This window comes from Pipistrellus hanaki (assembly GCF_964339955.1).
Source record: "Pipistrellus hanaki genome assembly, chromosome: 13".
Classification (NCBI taxonomy): Eukaryota; Metazoa; Chordata; class Mammalia; order Chiroptera; family Vespertilionidae; genus Pipistrellus; species Pipistrellus hanaki.
In genome coordinates this window covers 31164304-31179064 of record NC_140515.1, presented here as the reverse complement: position 1 = coordinate 31179064, position 14761 = coordinate 31164304, and the positions used below count along the sequence as shown (strand labels likewise).

At 50.7% G+C, this 14761-nt stretch overlaps 2 protein-coding genes across 2 annotated transcripts in view; both read left to right on the top strand.

The window, feature by feature from the left end:
• The window catches only part of CLSTN2 (calsyntenin 2), a 908802-nt gene that overhangs the window by 806454 nt on the left and 87587 nt on the right, over positions 1-14761 (top strand). The window lies entirely within an intron of this gene.
• The window catches only part of SPSB4 (splA/ryanodine receptor domain and SOCS box containing 4), a 68479-nt gene that overhangs the window by 7835 nt on the left and 45883 nt on the right, over positions 1-14761 (top strand). The window contains exon 2 of the mRNA XM_084901805.1: positions 7579-8444. Coding sequence (XP_084757931.1) covers positions 7745-8444 — 700 coding nt within the window. The 5' untranslated portion in view covers positions 7579-7744. The remainder of the gene's footprint in view (positions 1-7578; positions 8445-14761) is intronic.

The following is a 14761-nucleotide window of genomic DNA, read 5'->3' as shown; positions in this document are numbered from 1 at the left end:
GTGGAGGAGGATGGTGGAGCACAGGCTCGTCCGACTGGGGCCCTGGGGTCCACCCCCGCCCTGCCACTCGCTGGGAACTGCTCCCTGGGAGTCCGTTTCCCCTTCTGAGTGAAGGGGTACATGCCTCGTAGTTCCTGCGAACCAGCTGGCTCGCCGCCTGGCACAGAGTGAGTACGTATCTTTTTTTTTTTTTTTCTAATATATTTTATTGATTTTTGTACAAAGAGGAAGAGAGAGGGATAGAGTTAGAAACATCGATGAGAGAGAATCATTAATCAGCTGCCTCTTGCACACCTCCTACTGGGGATGTGCCCGCAACCAAGGTACATGCCCTTGACCGGAATCGAACCTGGGACCTTTCAGCCCGCAGGCCGACGCTCTGTGCACTGAGCCAAACCGGGGAAGGAACAGGGGAGCAGAGGCAGGGGGGACTTCGGGTTCGGACTACGTAGGTGGGAGCAGCCCTGCTGGCTTTACCTGTGTGACTTTGGTTCAGGCCACTTCCTCTTGGAGCTGAGTTTCCTGCTCCGTTAGAATGCCAGCAGAGGGGCCTTTAAGGGAATTACGAAAGTGGCAGATTCCAAGCCCGCTGACCTCCCACTTAGAGGCCCGTGGGCAGTCTGTGTGATCTTCCAGAGAGGACCCTGGGTGCGTGTGCTGGTCCGACCGATGGAGTCTCCACGACTCGCCCTGTGCCTCTCACATGTTATTGTTATTATTATTATTATTATTATTATTATTATTTTTATCCTCACCTGGGGATATTTTCCCATTGGTTTCTAGAGAGAGTGGAAGAGAGAGGGAAAGACAGAGAGAAATGTCGATGTGAAAGGAATTGATGTTGGTTGCCTCCTGCAAGAGCCCTGACCAGGAGCCAGGGCCAGGGAGGAGCCTGCAACCGAGGTTCGTGTCCTTGATCGGAAGCAAACCAGGAACCCCTTCAGTCCATAGGCCAACGCTCTATCCACTGAGCCAAGCTGGCTAGGGCTCACATGTTATCATATTTCTCATAATTTAAATGAGTCTCAAGGACTGGATGAAACCCTTTGGGTTAAATGCCCCTCTCCCTCTCCCTTTCTTCTCTCTTCCCTCTTACTCCTTCACCCCTCCCTCGCCCTCCACAGTCATGAATGGTAGCAAACCGGACACAGCACCTTGTTTGTTTGACTTCGTCTGTTGGTTGGATCTTCCGTATCAGTACCTTCTTTTCTCCAGCTGCCTAGTTTTTTCTTATATGGATGTGCCATAATTTATAGTCTTATCATTTACAATCTTCAATGCAAGAAAAAGCAGAACTTCTTGCAAAAAAAATTATCCCGTCTTCATTTGGGGTTCTCCCAATATTTTACTATGACAAGCAATGGTGCTTCTCCAGGACAGTGTTGTCCAGCTTTTTGATCTTCATTAATACACCAAAAGGGCATTTCATTGTCATCCTAACTAGTTTGTTTCTCTTTTATTACACATTTGATAGGTCATCTTTTCAAAGAAGCTGTTTTTTATGTGTGAACTGTCTGTAGTATCCTGTCATTTTGTATTGGGGTTGGTCTTCTCGGACTCATGGGTAGGAGTTTGTCATATTTATGATTTGTGTTGCACATATCTCCCCATTTTAAAACAACAAACAAGTCTAACTTATTTTATGGGTGTTTTTTGCTATGCCATTTGGTTATTTCACATTTTTATTTCATACGCATTTGTGTCTTCTGCTTTTCTCTTTTAAATGATTAAGTGGTTTACAAGGTTTATTATTTTATTTAATCATAAAGTCATGCATTTAAAGTATATTTAGGCCCTAACTGGTTTGGCTCAGTGGATAGAGCGTTGGCGTGGGGACTGAGTCGATTTTGGTCAAGGGCATGTACCTTGGTTGAGGGAACATCCCCGGTAGGGGGTGTGCAGGAGGCAGCTGATCCATGTTTCTCTCTCATCGATGTTTTTAACTCTCTATCCCTCTCCCTTCCTCTTTGTAAAAAATCAATAACATATATTTAAAAATATAAAGTATATTTAGTAATATATGAACATGTTAATTATTAAATTCTAGGTGAAATAACCTGAATAAAGTCCCATGATGCCAATTTTAAAAAAGAAAACTTACTAATATTTTATGGACAAGAAAGGAATAAAATGAAATACATCCAAATACTAACAATGTTTATATCTGGTTAATAAGATAGAGTTGATTTCAAGTTTTTGTACATTTTTTTGGTATTATCTAAGATTTAGAAATTGTTTTTACTAAATAGACTTTATTTAATATATATTTTATTGATTTTTCACAGAGAGGAAGAGAGAGGGATAGAGAGTTAGAAACATCGATGAGAGAGAATCATCGATCAGCTGCCTCTTGCACAGCCCCCACTGGGGACGTGCCCGCAACCAAGGTACATGCCCTTGCCTGGAATCGAACCCGGGACCTTTCAGTCCGCAGGCCGACGCTCTATCCACTGAGCCAAACCGGTCCCGGCTAAATAGACTTTATTTAGACTAGATTTAGATTGATAGAAAAACTAAGTAGATGGTACAGAGAGTTCTATATTCTCACAACCAGTGTCCCCTATTATTAACATCTTACATTAGTGTGCTACATTTATCACAACTAATGAACCAGTATTGATTATTGTTATTAACTAAAGGCCATACTTCATTCAGATTTCCTTAGTTTTTACCTAATGTCCTTTTTTGTTCCAGGACCTTATCCAGGACATCACATCATATTTGGTTGTTATGTCTTTGTCCTTAGGCTCCTCTTGGCTGTGACTGTCTTTAATGGCCTTGACAGTTTGGAGGAGGAGGAGTGGGGTATTTTGATGGAATTTGTCCCATGTTTCTCTCATGATTAGACTCAGGGGTTGTAGGAGGACAGCCATAGAGGTAATGTGTTACTTCATTACATCATATCAAGGGTCCATACTAGTATTATCAACATGATAGATTAACAATATAGGTATAATCTAATAATAATATGATAACATAATATAGACTAAATGAGTAGATTAAGAGGTTCTTATGTTTTATTGGGTTGGTTTTTGTGGTACTGTATTCCCCGCCCCGCCAAAGAACCAGTGCTCAGATTGTTTGATTAGTTCTATTTTTTCCTATCTTATTTTGCTTAATTCATGTATTCTTATGCTTTTTTATTTGCTAGTATAAGTAAAGCAGGCATAATGGCCTCTGAGCACCAATTTGAGTGAGATCCCCCAGATTCTAATACATGGAATATTTCTTATTATTCTTATTCTCTAGGTATTCTGCAACTTCTAACTAGATCTCTCTTTTTAAAATCTGGGTTTTGTAAAAGAGAGTTTTTTTGTTTGTTTACTGTCATTTTACTTACTGTTTATACCGTAGTCACATTTAAATTGGCAAAACTGCTCCATGACAGAGAGGACAGAGACCTGTCACGCACAGAAAAACAAGGGGTGGTTTTCGTAAAGCTTGAGAAACACCGCAGTGACACAGGGCTGGCTGCAGCCGCCTGCCCACAGCGCCGAGGGGTGCGAGCGGTAGGAAAGGAGGTGCTCCGGCAATAGCTGGCCTGCTGCTGCGAGCCTGAGACCACGGCTGCCTCCTGAGGGGAATTCCCTGATGTGCCTGGTAAGCCAGTCATTTGTAAGTAACAGATATAAACAGAGTAGGGAGACTAAAGGAGAGTTTTTTAAAAAGGTTCCATGTGGTAGAGTTTTGTGATCCATAATTTTGTGATCCATAATTTTGTGATTAATTTCTAGGTTTGCTTCTACTTTATCAGATTCTGTATTACTTCATCTTTTTTATTTGTGGTCTATTTGTGGTCTAAAATATGGGAAATTTTTTCAAAGTATACATCCATTACAACTATCTTATTAATTATGCAGTTTTGTTTTTTCTGACTTTACCTAATATGGTCTCTTGATCTTCACGAGCTAAAAGAGGTGAATGAAAATCACCTGCCTCGCCGGGACCGGTTTGGCTCAGTGGATAGAGCGTCGGCCTGCGGACTGAAAGGTCCCGGGTTCGATTCCGGTCAAGGGCATGTACCTTGGTTGCGGGCACATCCCCAGTGTGGGGTGTGCAAGAGGCAGCTGGTCGATGTTTCTCTCTCATCGACGTTTCTAACTCTCTGTCCCTCTCAATTCCTCTCTGTGTAAAATCAATAAAATATATTAAAAAAAAAAAAAGAAAGAAAGAAAATCACCTGCCTCTGCAGTGTATCTGTCGGTTCTTCCTAGTGTTTCCCATTGCTTTTGCTCTGAATTTTGGTGCTGTCATTTCAATTGTGGGTCATATTCGTTATTATTATTATTATTATTATTATTATTATTTTGAGAACTGAAGTTTAGAGGAAGGGAGAAGGATAGAGAGAAACATTAATGAGAGAGAAACACCCATCAGTTGCCTCCTGCACAGCCCCTATTGGGGATGTGCCCGCAACCAAGATACATGCCCTTGACCAGAATTGAACCTGGGACCCTTCAGTCTGCAGGCCAACGCTCTATCCACTGAGCCAAACCAGTTAGGGCCATATTTGTTATCATTCTAAAGTGTTCTTCTTTGTCTTATTTGGAACCATTTATCCTGAATTCAACTTTACTTGACTATGTTAAGGCGATAGTGCCTGTTTAATTTGAGGAGCACATACCTGGTATATATTTCTCTTCTTTTATTTTCAAAATTGTCAAATCACTTTGCTTTGGGGATGTCTCTGGTAGGAAGCATTCTGTTGAGGATTTTGTCTTGTTCCCCAATCTTAAGATCCTTTCTTTTTAGTAGTTTTATTATGTCTTTTTGCTTCCATTGCTTTTTAAAACAAACCCTTTCATGGTATTGTTTTATTTTGTGTTGTGTTCCTTCTAAGAACTGGAAGGTTTGTATTTTTAGTTCTTCTGGAGGAAGCCTTTAGAACCACATAAAACGCATTAAAATATTTTTAAAGACTAGACTAGCTGTCTTCCTTTTGAAAAAGTGATCATAAAATTAGTTTACAAATGTGATCATGATTTTCATGTGCTTTGTGCAGCTTTTTTTCTGGCGAGTTTTCTCGGTTTGCCTCCCCCCCCTCCCCCCCTTCTCCTCCTCCTTGATTTCTCCTCTAGCATATTGGACTGTATTGTGTGCTGCTTGCTCTTGGAAGGGGGGGAACCTTCTCAGATCAGCATTTGCAGGGGATGCAAGTAGAGGAGGCTCATGGGAGTAATCCAGGACAGCAGGGTCGCTCTCAGGTTCATGGTAACTGTTCACAGGACCGTGGCAGTGATTTCTTTTAGCTTCTACCCAGACAGCAGAGACCTGCCGCGAGAGCCTTCCCCCCATTCACGCCCCTCTCCCGCTCTGCCGCACCAACACACTGCTCCCTGTGAAGATGGCTGGTCTGTGGTTCTCTGTTAGCCCTGTCCTCCTCCTCCCTCCTCACCCCCCCCCCCCCACCTCAAACCGACTTTCCCATGAGACCCCACCCCATAAGGTGGTTGGCCTTATGTTCGCGTCCATGTTCCTGGGTGGCCTGGGTGTCACAGGAGCTCCCATGGCCAGGGCACACGCCCTGTTCCCATTTTTCCTGGTCAGGAACCTTTGTTTTGTTTTGTTTCCTTCAGGGAGTATCATCCCAGAGCGATCAGGCAGCTTTATCCGAGCGTCGCAGCCACAGGTGGCTTGTGTGGGTGCTTTCTCACACCTCCTTGGATCCTCACCACGTTTGGCAGCCCTTTATACTGCTTTTGGCAGCCTCTCCTTAGAAGTTGTGGTTCAGGTTAACAAATGTGCTCCAGTTTTGCCGAAGATAGAATTTGCATTCCTGCGTCTCTTCCTCTTTTGTCGTGGGTGATTTGGGATATCCAAAGGCGTACCTTTATCCTGCTAACTTAGAACTGTCTGGGGTTGTGAGTTTTTCCTTGCTCTGTGTACTGGTATTCCTCCAGATTCAACACCAGCCAGAGCGCTCTGGATGGCATCTGCGGGTGCTGGAACTGGGGTCTAAGCATAGATAGGAAAGGACACGGGAGTCAAGAACGAAGTAGGAGGGTTCAAGGAGAAGCCCGCGGCATCTCTGCCTCTGCTGTGTGGCTGCAGGCGTCCCTCCCTTGCACTCTGGCTGGGAGTCGTGCCACCACCGTTTGGGTGGGGGGCCCGCCGGGGCAAGGGATGAAACACACCGGTCTCCTGGCCTGTCTCAGGGGAGGATTTCTGAGCCCAGCAGCTCTCAGGCCAGCGTGGGGAGGGCACAGGCCCCTGCCCTGGACAGGCTGCGGGGCTCAGCTCCCCATCTCAACTCACACCAGGGCCCATCCAAGCACCCGGGGTCTGGCTGGTCTCCTAGTGATGGTGGCCAAGTCCCCCTCCCTGAAACTAGGATCCTGTCTCACAGGAGGTTTCCCAGAGTGAATGGCAGGAGTTATCTGCCCAAAGAAAGAGCTTGTCTCTCCAAAGAGAAAGCATTCTCCTGGGATGCCCGCGGATAGACCCAGAGAGGAAAGCCTGCCCACAGGGTCTCAGGCTCCCATGCCACCTGGAGGGAAGCATTTTATCTCCATTTTATAGATGAGGAAACTGGAGTCTCAGAGAGATGGAGGGATTTGGATGCAGTTCTGTTTGGGTCCAGAGCCTGGACAGCAGCTCCCTTATCCCCCCGCTTCCTGCTCGTCTTCCCATGGAGACCCCACCTCATCCTCAGATGGCTGCCTTATGTCCATCTCCATGTCCCTGGGTGATCGTGCTGGATCCTCGCCCTGTGTCTTTACTTCTCAACACTGACTGTTCTTTATTTTTTTATTTTTATTTTTTAAAATGTATTTTGTTGCTTTTTTTTTTTTACAGAGAGAAAGGGAGAGGGATAGAGAGCCAGAAACATCGATGAGAGAGAAACATCGATCAGCTGCCTCCTGCACACCTCCCACTGGGGATGTGCCCACAACCAAGGTACATGCCCTTGACCGGAACCGAACCTGGGACCCTTCAGTCCAGAGGCCGACGCTCTATCCACTGAGCCAAACCGGTTAGGGCTTGACTGTTCTTTAGATGCTATGTAAGCTCCCCAGGCCAGCCAGGGACAGGAGATGAGGGGCCATCGCCTCTGTGTCTCCGGCCCCCATGTCTTAGGCAGCTGTGCCCCCAGCCTTGGCACGGGGCGTGTCCTCTGGAATCAAAGGCACCTGTGCTCCTCTCCAGCCTCAGTGGTCTTGGACAAGTCACTTAACGTCTCCGGGTTTAGTCCACATTTCTAAAAAAAAAAAAAAAAAAAAATGACCTGGGACTGCTCCAAGGACAGACCATGGACACTGAAGCCAGGTGGCCTGCGTTTGAGTCCTGGTTCAGCAGCCCCTTCTTAGCTGTAGGACTTCGGTGAATTACTTACCCCGCCTCTTTTGGTTTTCTCATCTCTAATTTGGGAGTCGTGTATATGTCATGGGGTGGTTTAAGGATTAAATAAGCTAATACATGTAAATCATTTTTAGAACAGTGTCTGGCATACGGCACGTATTAGGTAAGCCCCAGATGCATGAATTATTATAAAGGCATGGTGAAGGGCTCAGCCAAGGCATGGGCGTCCATGGCATCGATGCTGTTGTGCTAACACCTGTGCCCTCTGCTTCCTTCCAGGAGCTTGGGCCCCAGCCCCAGCCCGGCAGAGGCTGTGGAGGTGGTAGACCGTCCGGCAGCCTGGTGGTGCCCAGGCCCCCGGCCCATCCCTGGCAGCGGGGCGTGGCAGCTCCCACGAGGTAGCAGCAGCGGAGGCCTGAGCCTGAGCCCCTCCTGGGAGTGAACCATGGGCCAGAAGCTGTCGGGGAGCCTCAAGTCGGTGGAGGTGCGCGAGCCGGCAGCGCTGCGGCCCGCCAACAAGCGGGAGCTGCGCGGGGCGGAGCCGGAGCGGCCGGCCCGGCTGGACCAGCTGCTGGACATGCCGGCGGCCGGGCCGGCGGCGCAGCTGCGGCACGCGTGGAACCCCGAGGACCGCTCGCTCAACGTGTTCGTCAAGGACGACGACCGGCTGACCTTCCACCGGCACCCGGTGGCGCAGAGCACGGACGGCATCCGCGGCAAGGTGGGCCACGCGCGCGGGCTGCACGCCTGGCAGATCCGCTGGCCGGCGCGGCAGCGCGGCACCCACGCGGTGGTGGGCGTGGCCACGGCGCGCGCGCCGCTGCACTCGGTGGGCTACACGGCGCTGGTGGGCAGCGACGCCGAGTCGTGGGGCTGGGACCTGGGCCGCAGCCGCCTCCTGCACGACGGCAAGAACCGGCCCGGCGTGGCCTACCCGGCCTTCCTGGGGCCCGAGGAGGCCTTCGCGCTGCCGGACTCGCTGCTCGTGGTGCTGGACATGGACGAGGGCACGCTCAGCTTCGTGGTGGACGGCCAGTACCTGGGCGTGGCCTTCCGCGGCCTCAAGGGCAAGAAGCTGTACCCGGTGGTGAGCGCCGTGTGGGGCCACTGTGAGGTCACCATGCGCTACATCAACGGCCTGGACCGTAAGTGCATCCTGGGGTCGGCCTGGCTCCGGGGGAGGGTGCAGGGGGAGGTCGGCGAGGGAGGCTGGACGCAGGTGAGAGGCCCTGCCCTCCATCCATCCGCACCGTGGGGTGACCCTGCCGTGGTGTGCGGAGTGTGGTGAGGACATGGACGCTGCAGACACGCGGTTGGGTTTGAGTCTTATCTCTCCTTGGCTGGCTTTGTGATCCTGGTGCCTCAATTTCCCCACTGTTTGTAATTATGGCTAGGGCTGCTGTGTTCTGTGGTGAAGATCAAATGAGATAATACCATAGGTGAAGTCATTAGTAGAGTGACTGGCACCTAATAGGGGCTTTAAATATATATATATATATTTTTTTTTTTTTACTTGATTTTTTACAGAGAGGAAGGGAGAGTTAGAGAGATAGAGTTAGAAACATCGATGAGAGAGAAGCATCGACCAGCTGCCTCCTGCACACTCCCTACTGGGGATGTGCCCACAACCAAGGTACGTGCTCTTGACAGGAATCCAACCCGGGACCTTTCAGTTCGCAGGCTGACGCTCTATCCGCTGTGACAAACTGGTTTCGGCCTACTAAGGGTTTTGAGTGTGGATGCTGACTTTGAATCCTCAGGCCTGTATGAAAGTTATGCAAAACGAGGTCTCCCGTGTGCCCGGCCTCCTGCTCACAGCAGAAGGGGAGTGGCCGGTTAGAAGGCACAGTCCCCGTACTTAAGCGCCATGCCCGGAAGTTACTGATAAATAATAAGTAACGATCACAGCTATCATTTATTGGCCACCTGCTGTATGTGGGGCTAAACACCCCGGTTCCGGCTCTTCCTGGTGACCTGTCTGTTAAAGGGACAGTTGCCTCTGCTCTCTGGCCGATCAGCGGCTCAATGGGAAGGAGAGCTGCATGTTGCAGAATCTTCTGGTTTTTCAAGAGGACCCAGAAATCTAGATTTTGTGTGAGCTACCACAGTCTTAAAGTTGGTCGCTGCTGAAAACAGCACGTGGGCCAACAAAACACCCTTGCAGGCTGCAGACGAGCCCGTAGGCTCCTGGGCTTGACTCCTAACAGTTCTAAGGCATCGAACATACTCAGTCATCCTGCGAGGCCGCAGTCCCAAAAGTGGTTCCTGGTTTTAGGATGGAGTCACCCCTGGAGGCAGGGTGGCCTCTGGACAGAGGGGCACAAGGATGTCTGTCCCGTAACAATGCAGGACCCTGTGGGCTCGCACACTCCTTGTCCAATCAGAGGTCCTGCCGCACCCCGATAAAGCTCACAGCCCTCATATACTCACGGAGGTGGGTGCTGAACGCCAGCATTTCACTCTACTCGTTTTAAATGAGAGCCATGATTGTCCCCATTTTAGCGATGAGACACTGAAGGGTGGGGCTACAGAGAGCTGGTACCAGGTCTCCCCGTGTGTGCCACCCTCTGGAGCCCTCCCTTTTTTTCACGCTTCTCCTCCTCAGTTGAGGGACTGAGGGTAACACTCAAGAAAAGCCAAGAGCAAGGTTTTACTCAAGTAAGATTTATACTTACTACATGCAGGGTGGGTTAGTGTTAAGGGTTTCAGGCCATCACACGTGGCTGGTATGCTCAGCTCTCTGGTATAACCCGTGGCATTCTTGTTCGCATTTTGTTTTTCTAGTTGCCGGACTGAGATTGCCGTTGAACGGCACAGTGTTGTTCCGTTTGCTCTGATTAACGGGTTAAATCCGGGAGCAGACGAGTGTGTCCTGGGAAGGCTGGTTTAGTCATCCCCAGTGCCTTGTGGAGAATGTCGGGCCATGGGGACCGGGCACACGTCAGGGCTGAGGAAACCGACACCAACAACACTCTGCTAAAATCAGAACTGGGAAACGTACTTGCCAGAATCAATCCCCGGGCTAGACAGGTGGGCCTGGTGTACGGCTCTTGAGTCTGATCTGCCTTATTTCCAACTGCATCCTTAACTGTGTCTTTGGAAAAGTGGCTGCCTCCTTGTGTCTTTGGTGCGACAGTCACTCCAATGCCTTGCCACTCATTTCACTCATCCGTAAATTGGGACAGTATCAGACCCTTTGCATAGCTACGGTGAGATCTGGTGTGGGGGCACCAATAATATGGTAGCTGTGATGAAAGGCTGGCATTGACACCCTGTGGGAGCTACCTGAGCCAACAGCCGGGCCCCCCGAGGTGGGCCTCCTCCTGGGCATTGATTCACACTTGGGTATCACCTGGTACTTGGTTTTCAGGTTCAAAGCTAAGGTGCTAGCAAGGTTGCAGCCAGCGGCTCTCCCACACACGATAGGATTGGAGCAATCTAGCCACGGGGTCCTCCTCGGTGTGCTGCTGGGGGCAGGGGTCTGTGTGGGGAAGAACAGCATTGTGAACTCCTGGATCCTTCGGGTGGCTAAAGAAACTCGAGACTGAAGTTTGGAGTGTTCCATCCTCCACCCTGATTTTTTTCCCGGGTGGGCTGAAGCTGGAATGCCCATCCAGGACTCCAGGGGAGTTCAGGGTGCCATGGGATGTGAGCCTATGGCATCTCCCATTCGGTGACAAGATTGGCTGGTCTGCTGTGCCACTGGCCTGCCCCCCAGATAGGGGTCCTGTTCTCTGACTCAGGCAGGGTCTGCCTGCAGAAAGGGGAGGTCAGCTTCTCCGGGCTTCTGAAGGCCCATGGTCAGTGGGACAAGACCTGACTATAGGATGGGCCATAGCGCAGGCTGCGGTGGAGTCTGGCAGGAGCTACTTGGGAAGGGACTCTGCGATGCCTATAGCTGGTGACCTGGGCTGAAGTCCACCTGTGGGACCCTGGGCAGCGGGAAGGGTTTGGCCCTAGGGAGTCTCTGGGCAGGGACCCAAGGTGGGATTCTGTGCATGAGAATTCTGAGTCCACAGAGGCTGTGGAATGATGGCGGGTCCCCAAACCCAGACCCTCCTGGGATGTGGCCGCAGTTAGAGACAGGCTCCAGAGCAGAGATCCTGGGGCTGGACTCTGCCCAGGGCCCTCCCAGAGCCCAGCGCCCTCCAGGAGGCCAGGGGCAACGATCACCTCCTCCCTCTGAACCCATTGTCCTCCTTTGTAAAGCTCGCCAGCACAGAGCTGGCAGGCACAGAGCCATCCGTGCTCCCTGCTTTGATTAACTAGGTGAGCGGGGCCGGGTCCTGGGGTTCGCTTATGGATGAAAACAGAAATGGCCTTGGTAGAGGCTTCTCCTCCTCTAATGTGATTAAAGTAAGCTATCCCATTTCCTCAGTTTTTGAATATTTATGACCGTAAAAGCAAGACTTAGAAAGCGCTAACTGCATTTAACTCTGAAGCATGTGTTCATTGAGGGAAGAGCTCCCGGAAGTGCTCTCTCCGTTGCAAATGCGGGGGAAGCCGCTCAGCACCTGGGGTTTGCTCTAAAGAGCTGCAGGCCTCCCGGGGCCTCTGCTCCCCGAGTGAGCTGAGAACGGAAGCGAGGCCAGGCAAACGGGCAAGCTGTCTCCAGGCGAAGACGGGGTCCAGGGCCCAAATTATGACAGCAGCAATAACGGATACGTATATACCCTGTCTCCCCGAAAATAAGACAGTGTCTTATATTAATTTTTTTCTCCCAAAGTTGCGCTAGGTCTTATTTTCGGAGGATGTCTTATTTTCGGGGAAACACGATAATGACAGCAAAAACTAATACAGTGCTTAGTCCGTGCTGGACTGCATTCTAAGCACTTTACAAATCCTAACTCAGTCCTGGTGACAACCCTGTGAGCTTAATACCTGTATTATTATACCATCTTCATTTAATGATGAAGAATTGAGGCGCAGAGAGCTTGAGTCAGTTGCTCACACAGCTAGGAACTGAGGGACGCAGGATTCACACCGGCAGACTGGGCCAGTGGGTCCCTTGTGGAGCCGTTTGCAGACAAGGCAGGAAGAGAACGGACCGAAGAAGTTGCTTCCCCCGTCCAGGTGCAGCAAAGGGCGGGACCCTTTCCTTTAGCTGTGAGTTCCGGGAGGTCCCGAGAGGCTGTCCCTGTGCGTCCTCCTCCCTCCCAGCACCCAAAGCTCTTGGCTCAGCGGAGAGCTCCTCTGGGTGCTCCAAACAGCCAGTTGCATACAGGGAGCCCAAGCAGTGGCCACGAATCAGGCACGCTTTGATTGCTAACGGGGTAATGTCGCTGAAAATGTCCCGACTGCTGTGAGGTTTGGCCCCTGGGGTGGGCCAGGCCTTTGGAATCCGCTCTGGGCTGGTTTCAGGAATGGATCCTGGGCTCATGCTCCCGGCTCCTCCTCCGTGCTGGCTGCCAGGAGGGCTGACACACCGGCTTTGTCTCCCGTCTTGGCGTTCTTGGGTGGTGAGTGGTATGTGAGTGACATAGGAAGTGGAGAGGAGCCACAGACGGAGACAAGCAGGCTTGGAGTCCTGAGCGGTTTTGATTTGAGGGTCATAGTAATTTAATTATACCTTTTAAAAGATACCACCCACGTTCTGTGCCTTAGGCCAAGTGTTGGGCTCATTTTATTCTTTTGTCCTGTGTGTGTGTGTGTGTGTGTGTGTGTGTCACACAATAAACCTTGAGGCAAGGTGACTGTTATCATCCCCTTTTTACAAAAGGAAACTGATTCTTGGAAAGTGAAGAATTTGCCCAAGTAGCAGAGCTATACTTAAACCCAGGTCATAACCGCTCCCATGCCCGCCCCGCGGCCTGGGCCAGCCCTGCCTCCACTCCGCCCACAGCTCAGGGCTCGGTTCCACGGAGCAGGTGCCGGTGTCCTGGGCTGACTCTCTGAGGGTGGAGAGTGGGCACCGTGGGATCTCGGGCCTGACTGGCAGAGAGACTTGTCTGCCTGCATCGAGCCGGGGAAATCGTGTTTCCAGACGCAGTTCCTAGATGGTTTAATTGATCTGCCAACAACTATTTATTGGCGCGATGGCTCAGCAGAGGAGGCTGGCGGCCAGCCAGGGTTCCCGGGATTGATGAGGGCCAGAGAGAGCTGTCTTCCAGGATGGCCACAAGGACACCATGCCCTCGCCAGAGCTTCCCTCCCGGTCTGCGCTGAACTCCTGACCTTCCTGCTCAGCTCCCTGGTGTCTCCCGAGTGGCACGGTCCTCACAGCCCTGCTGACGTCTGGACTCGGCTCCTCTTCCCTCCTCACCGGGGCCAGCCTGGGCTCCCCCTCACCCCCTGCCCTGTGATGCTGCCCGAATCCGGCCCGCCCCCCAGCCCTCAGCCAGGGCTCTGTCCCCTGCACCCTCCGGTCAGCACTGAGTTCTCCCCCTGTTCGCCCCATTCCCTCACTCTTCACGTGGGTCTGCTTTCTTTCCCCGGACGGAGATGAAGCTGCTTAGGGCACAGAGGGTGACTCGGGAGGCATATGTGGGAAAGTGGACAGAGAAGGATTTAAAAATAGGATGCGTTTACCTCTCAGAGGGAAACCGTGTGCATGGCGGCACGTTTAAACCCTACCCAAGGGTAGCCAGTGAAGTACCCCCACACCCCCCACAGCTCCCCCACTCCTCTCCCTGCTGGCAGCCCCAGTCAGCAGTCTCTCGTGTGTCCTGCCAGGATTGTATGACACGGACATTTTACACAGGTGTGATCATGCTGCACACATGGCTCTGCCTCTCACTTCCTTTCTTCATATCTATCTTGGTGATTGTTTAATGTGATTAGCATGGAGCTGCCTCCTTCTTTGTTAACAGCTACATGGGTGTCCGTGGTACGGCTGTATCATAATTTAATTATTCCATCCCCTAGTTTTGGACGTGAGACAGTTTCCAGACTTTGAGAATAGACTTTTGATCTTGATTTGAATTCCACGTCTTACCCCCTTCTGCCAAATCAACACCCCGGAGCCTTAGTTTTACCACCTGTGCAATGGGAATAATGATGCGTACCTCGCAGAGTTGCTGTGGGTCTTAAAACCGATGCAGAACTGAAGCTTCTCCAGCATTGCCCATCGGAGCGTGCCCAGTGCCGAGCTCATCGCGGGCACCCGAGGAATGCTTGTGAATGAGTCCGTTTCTAGTTGAAAATACAGTAGAATAGCATTACTTTGTTATTAAGGAGGGTTTAAGCTCATGGTTGATCTCGGACCCTTGGAGCTGCATAATCCAGTCAGTCCTCACGTCAGGTGTATGTCGGCAGAGTAGGACTCCTGTGCCCCTGACATGCCCAGAGGAGGCCACACTATGTGTGTTCTGCTGCTCTTAGTGCTGTGGCTGCTCCTGCTGAAAGTGGCAGTTCTTCGAAGTGGAGACTGTATCCTTCCTGGCCAACCCCCACAGCATCCCTTAGTAAAGTGTTTCCCAAAGTGTGGTACGCGTACCCCCAGAGGTACGGGAAGAGTTTGGTG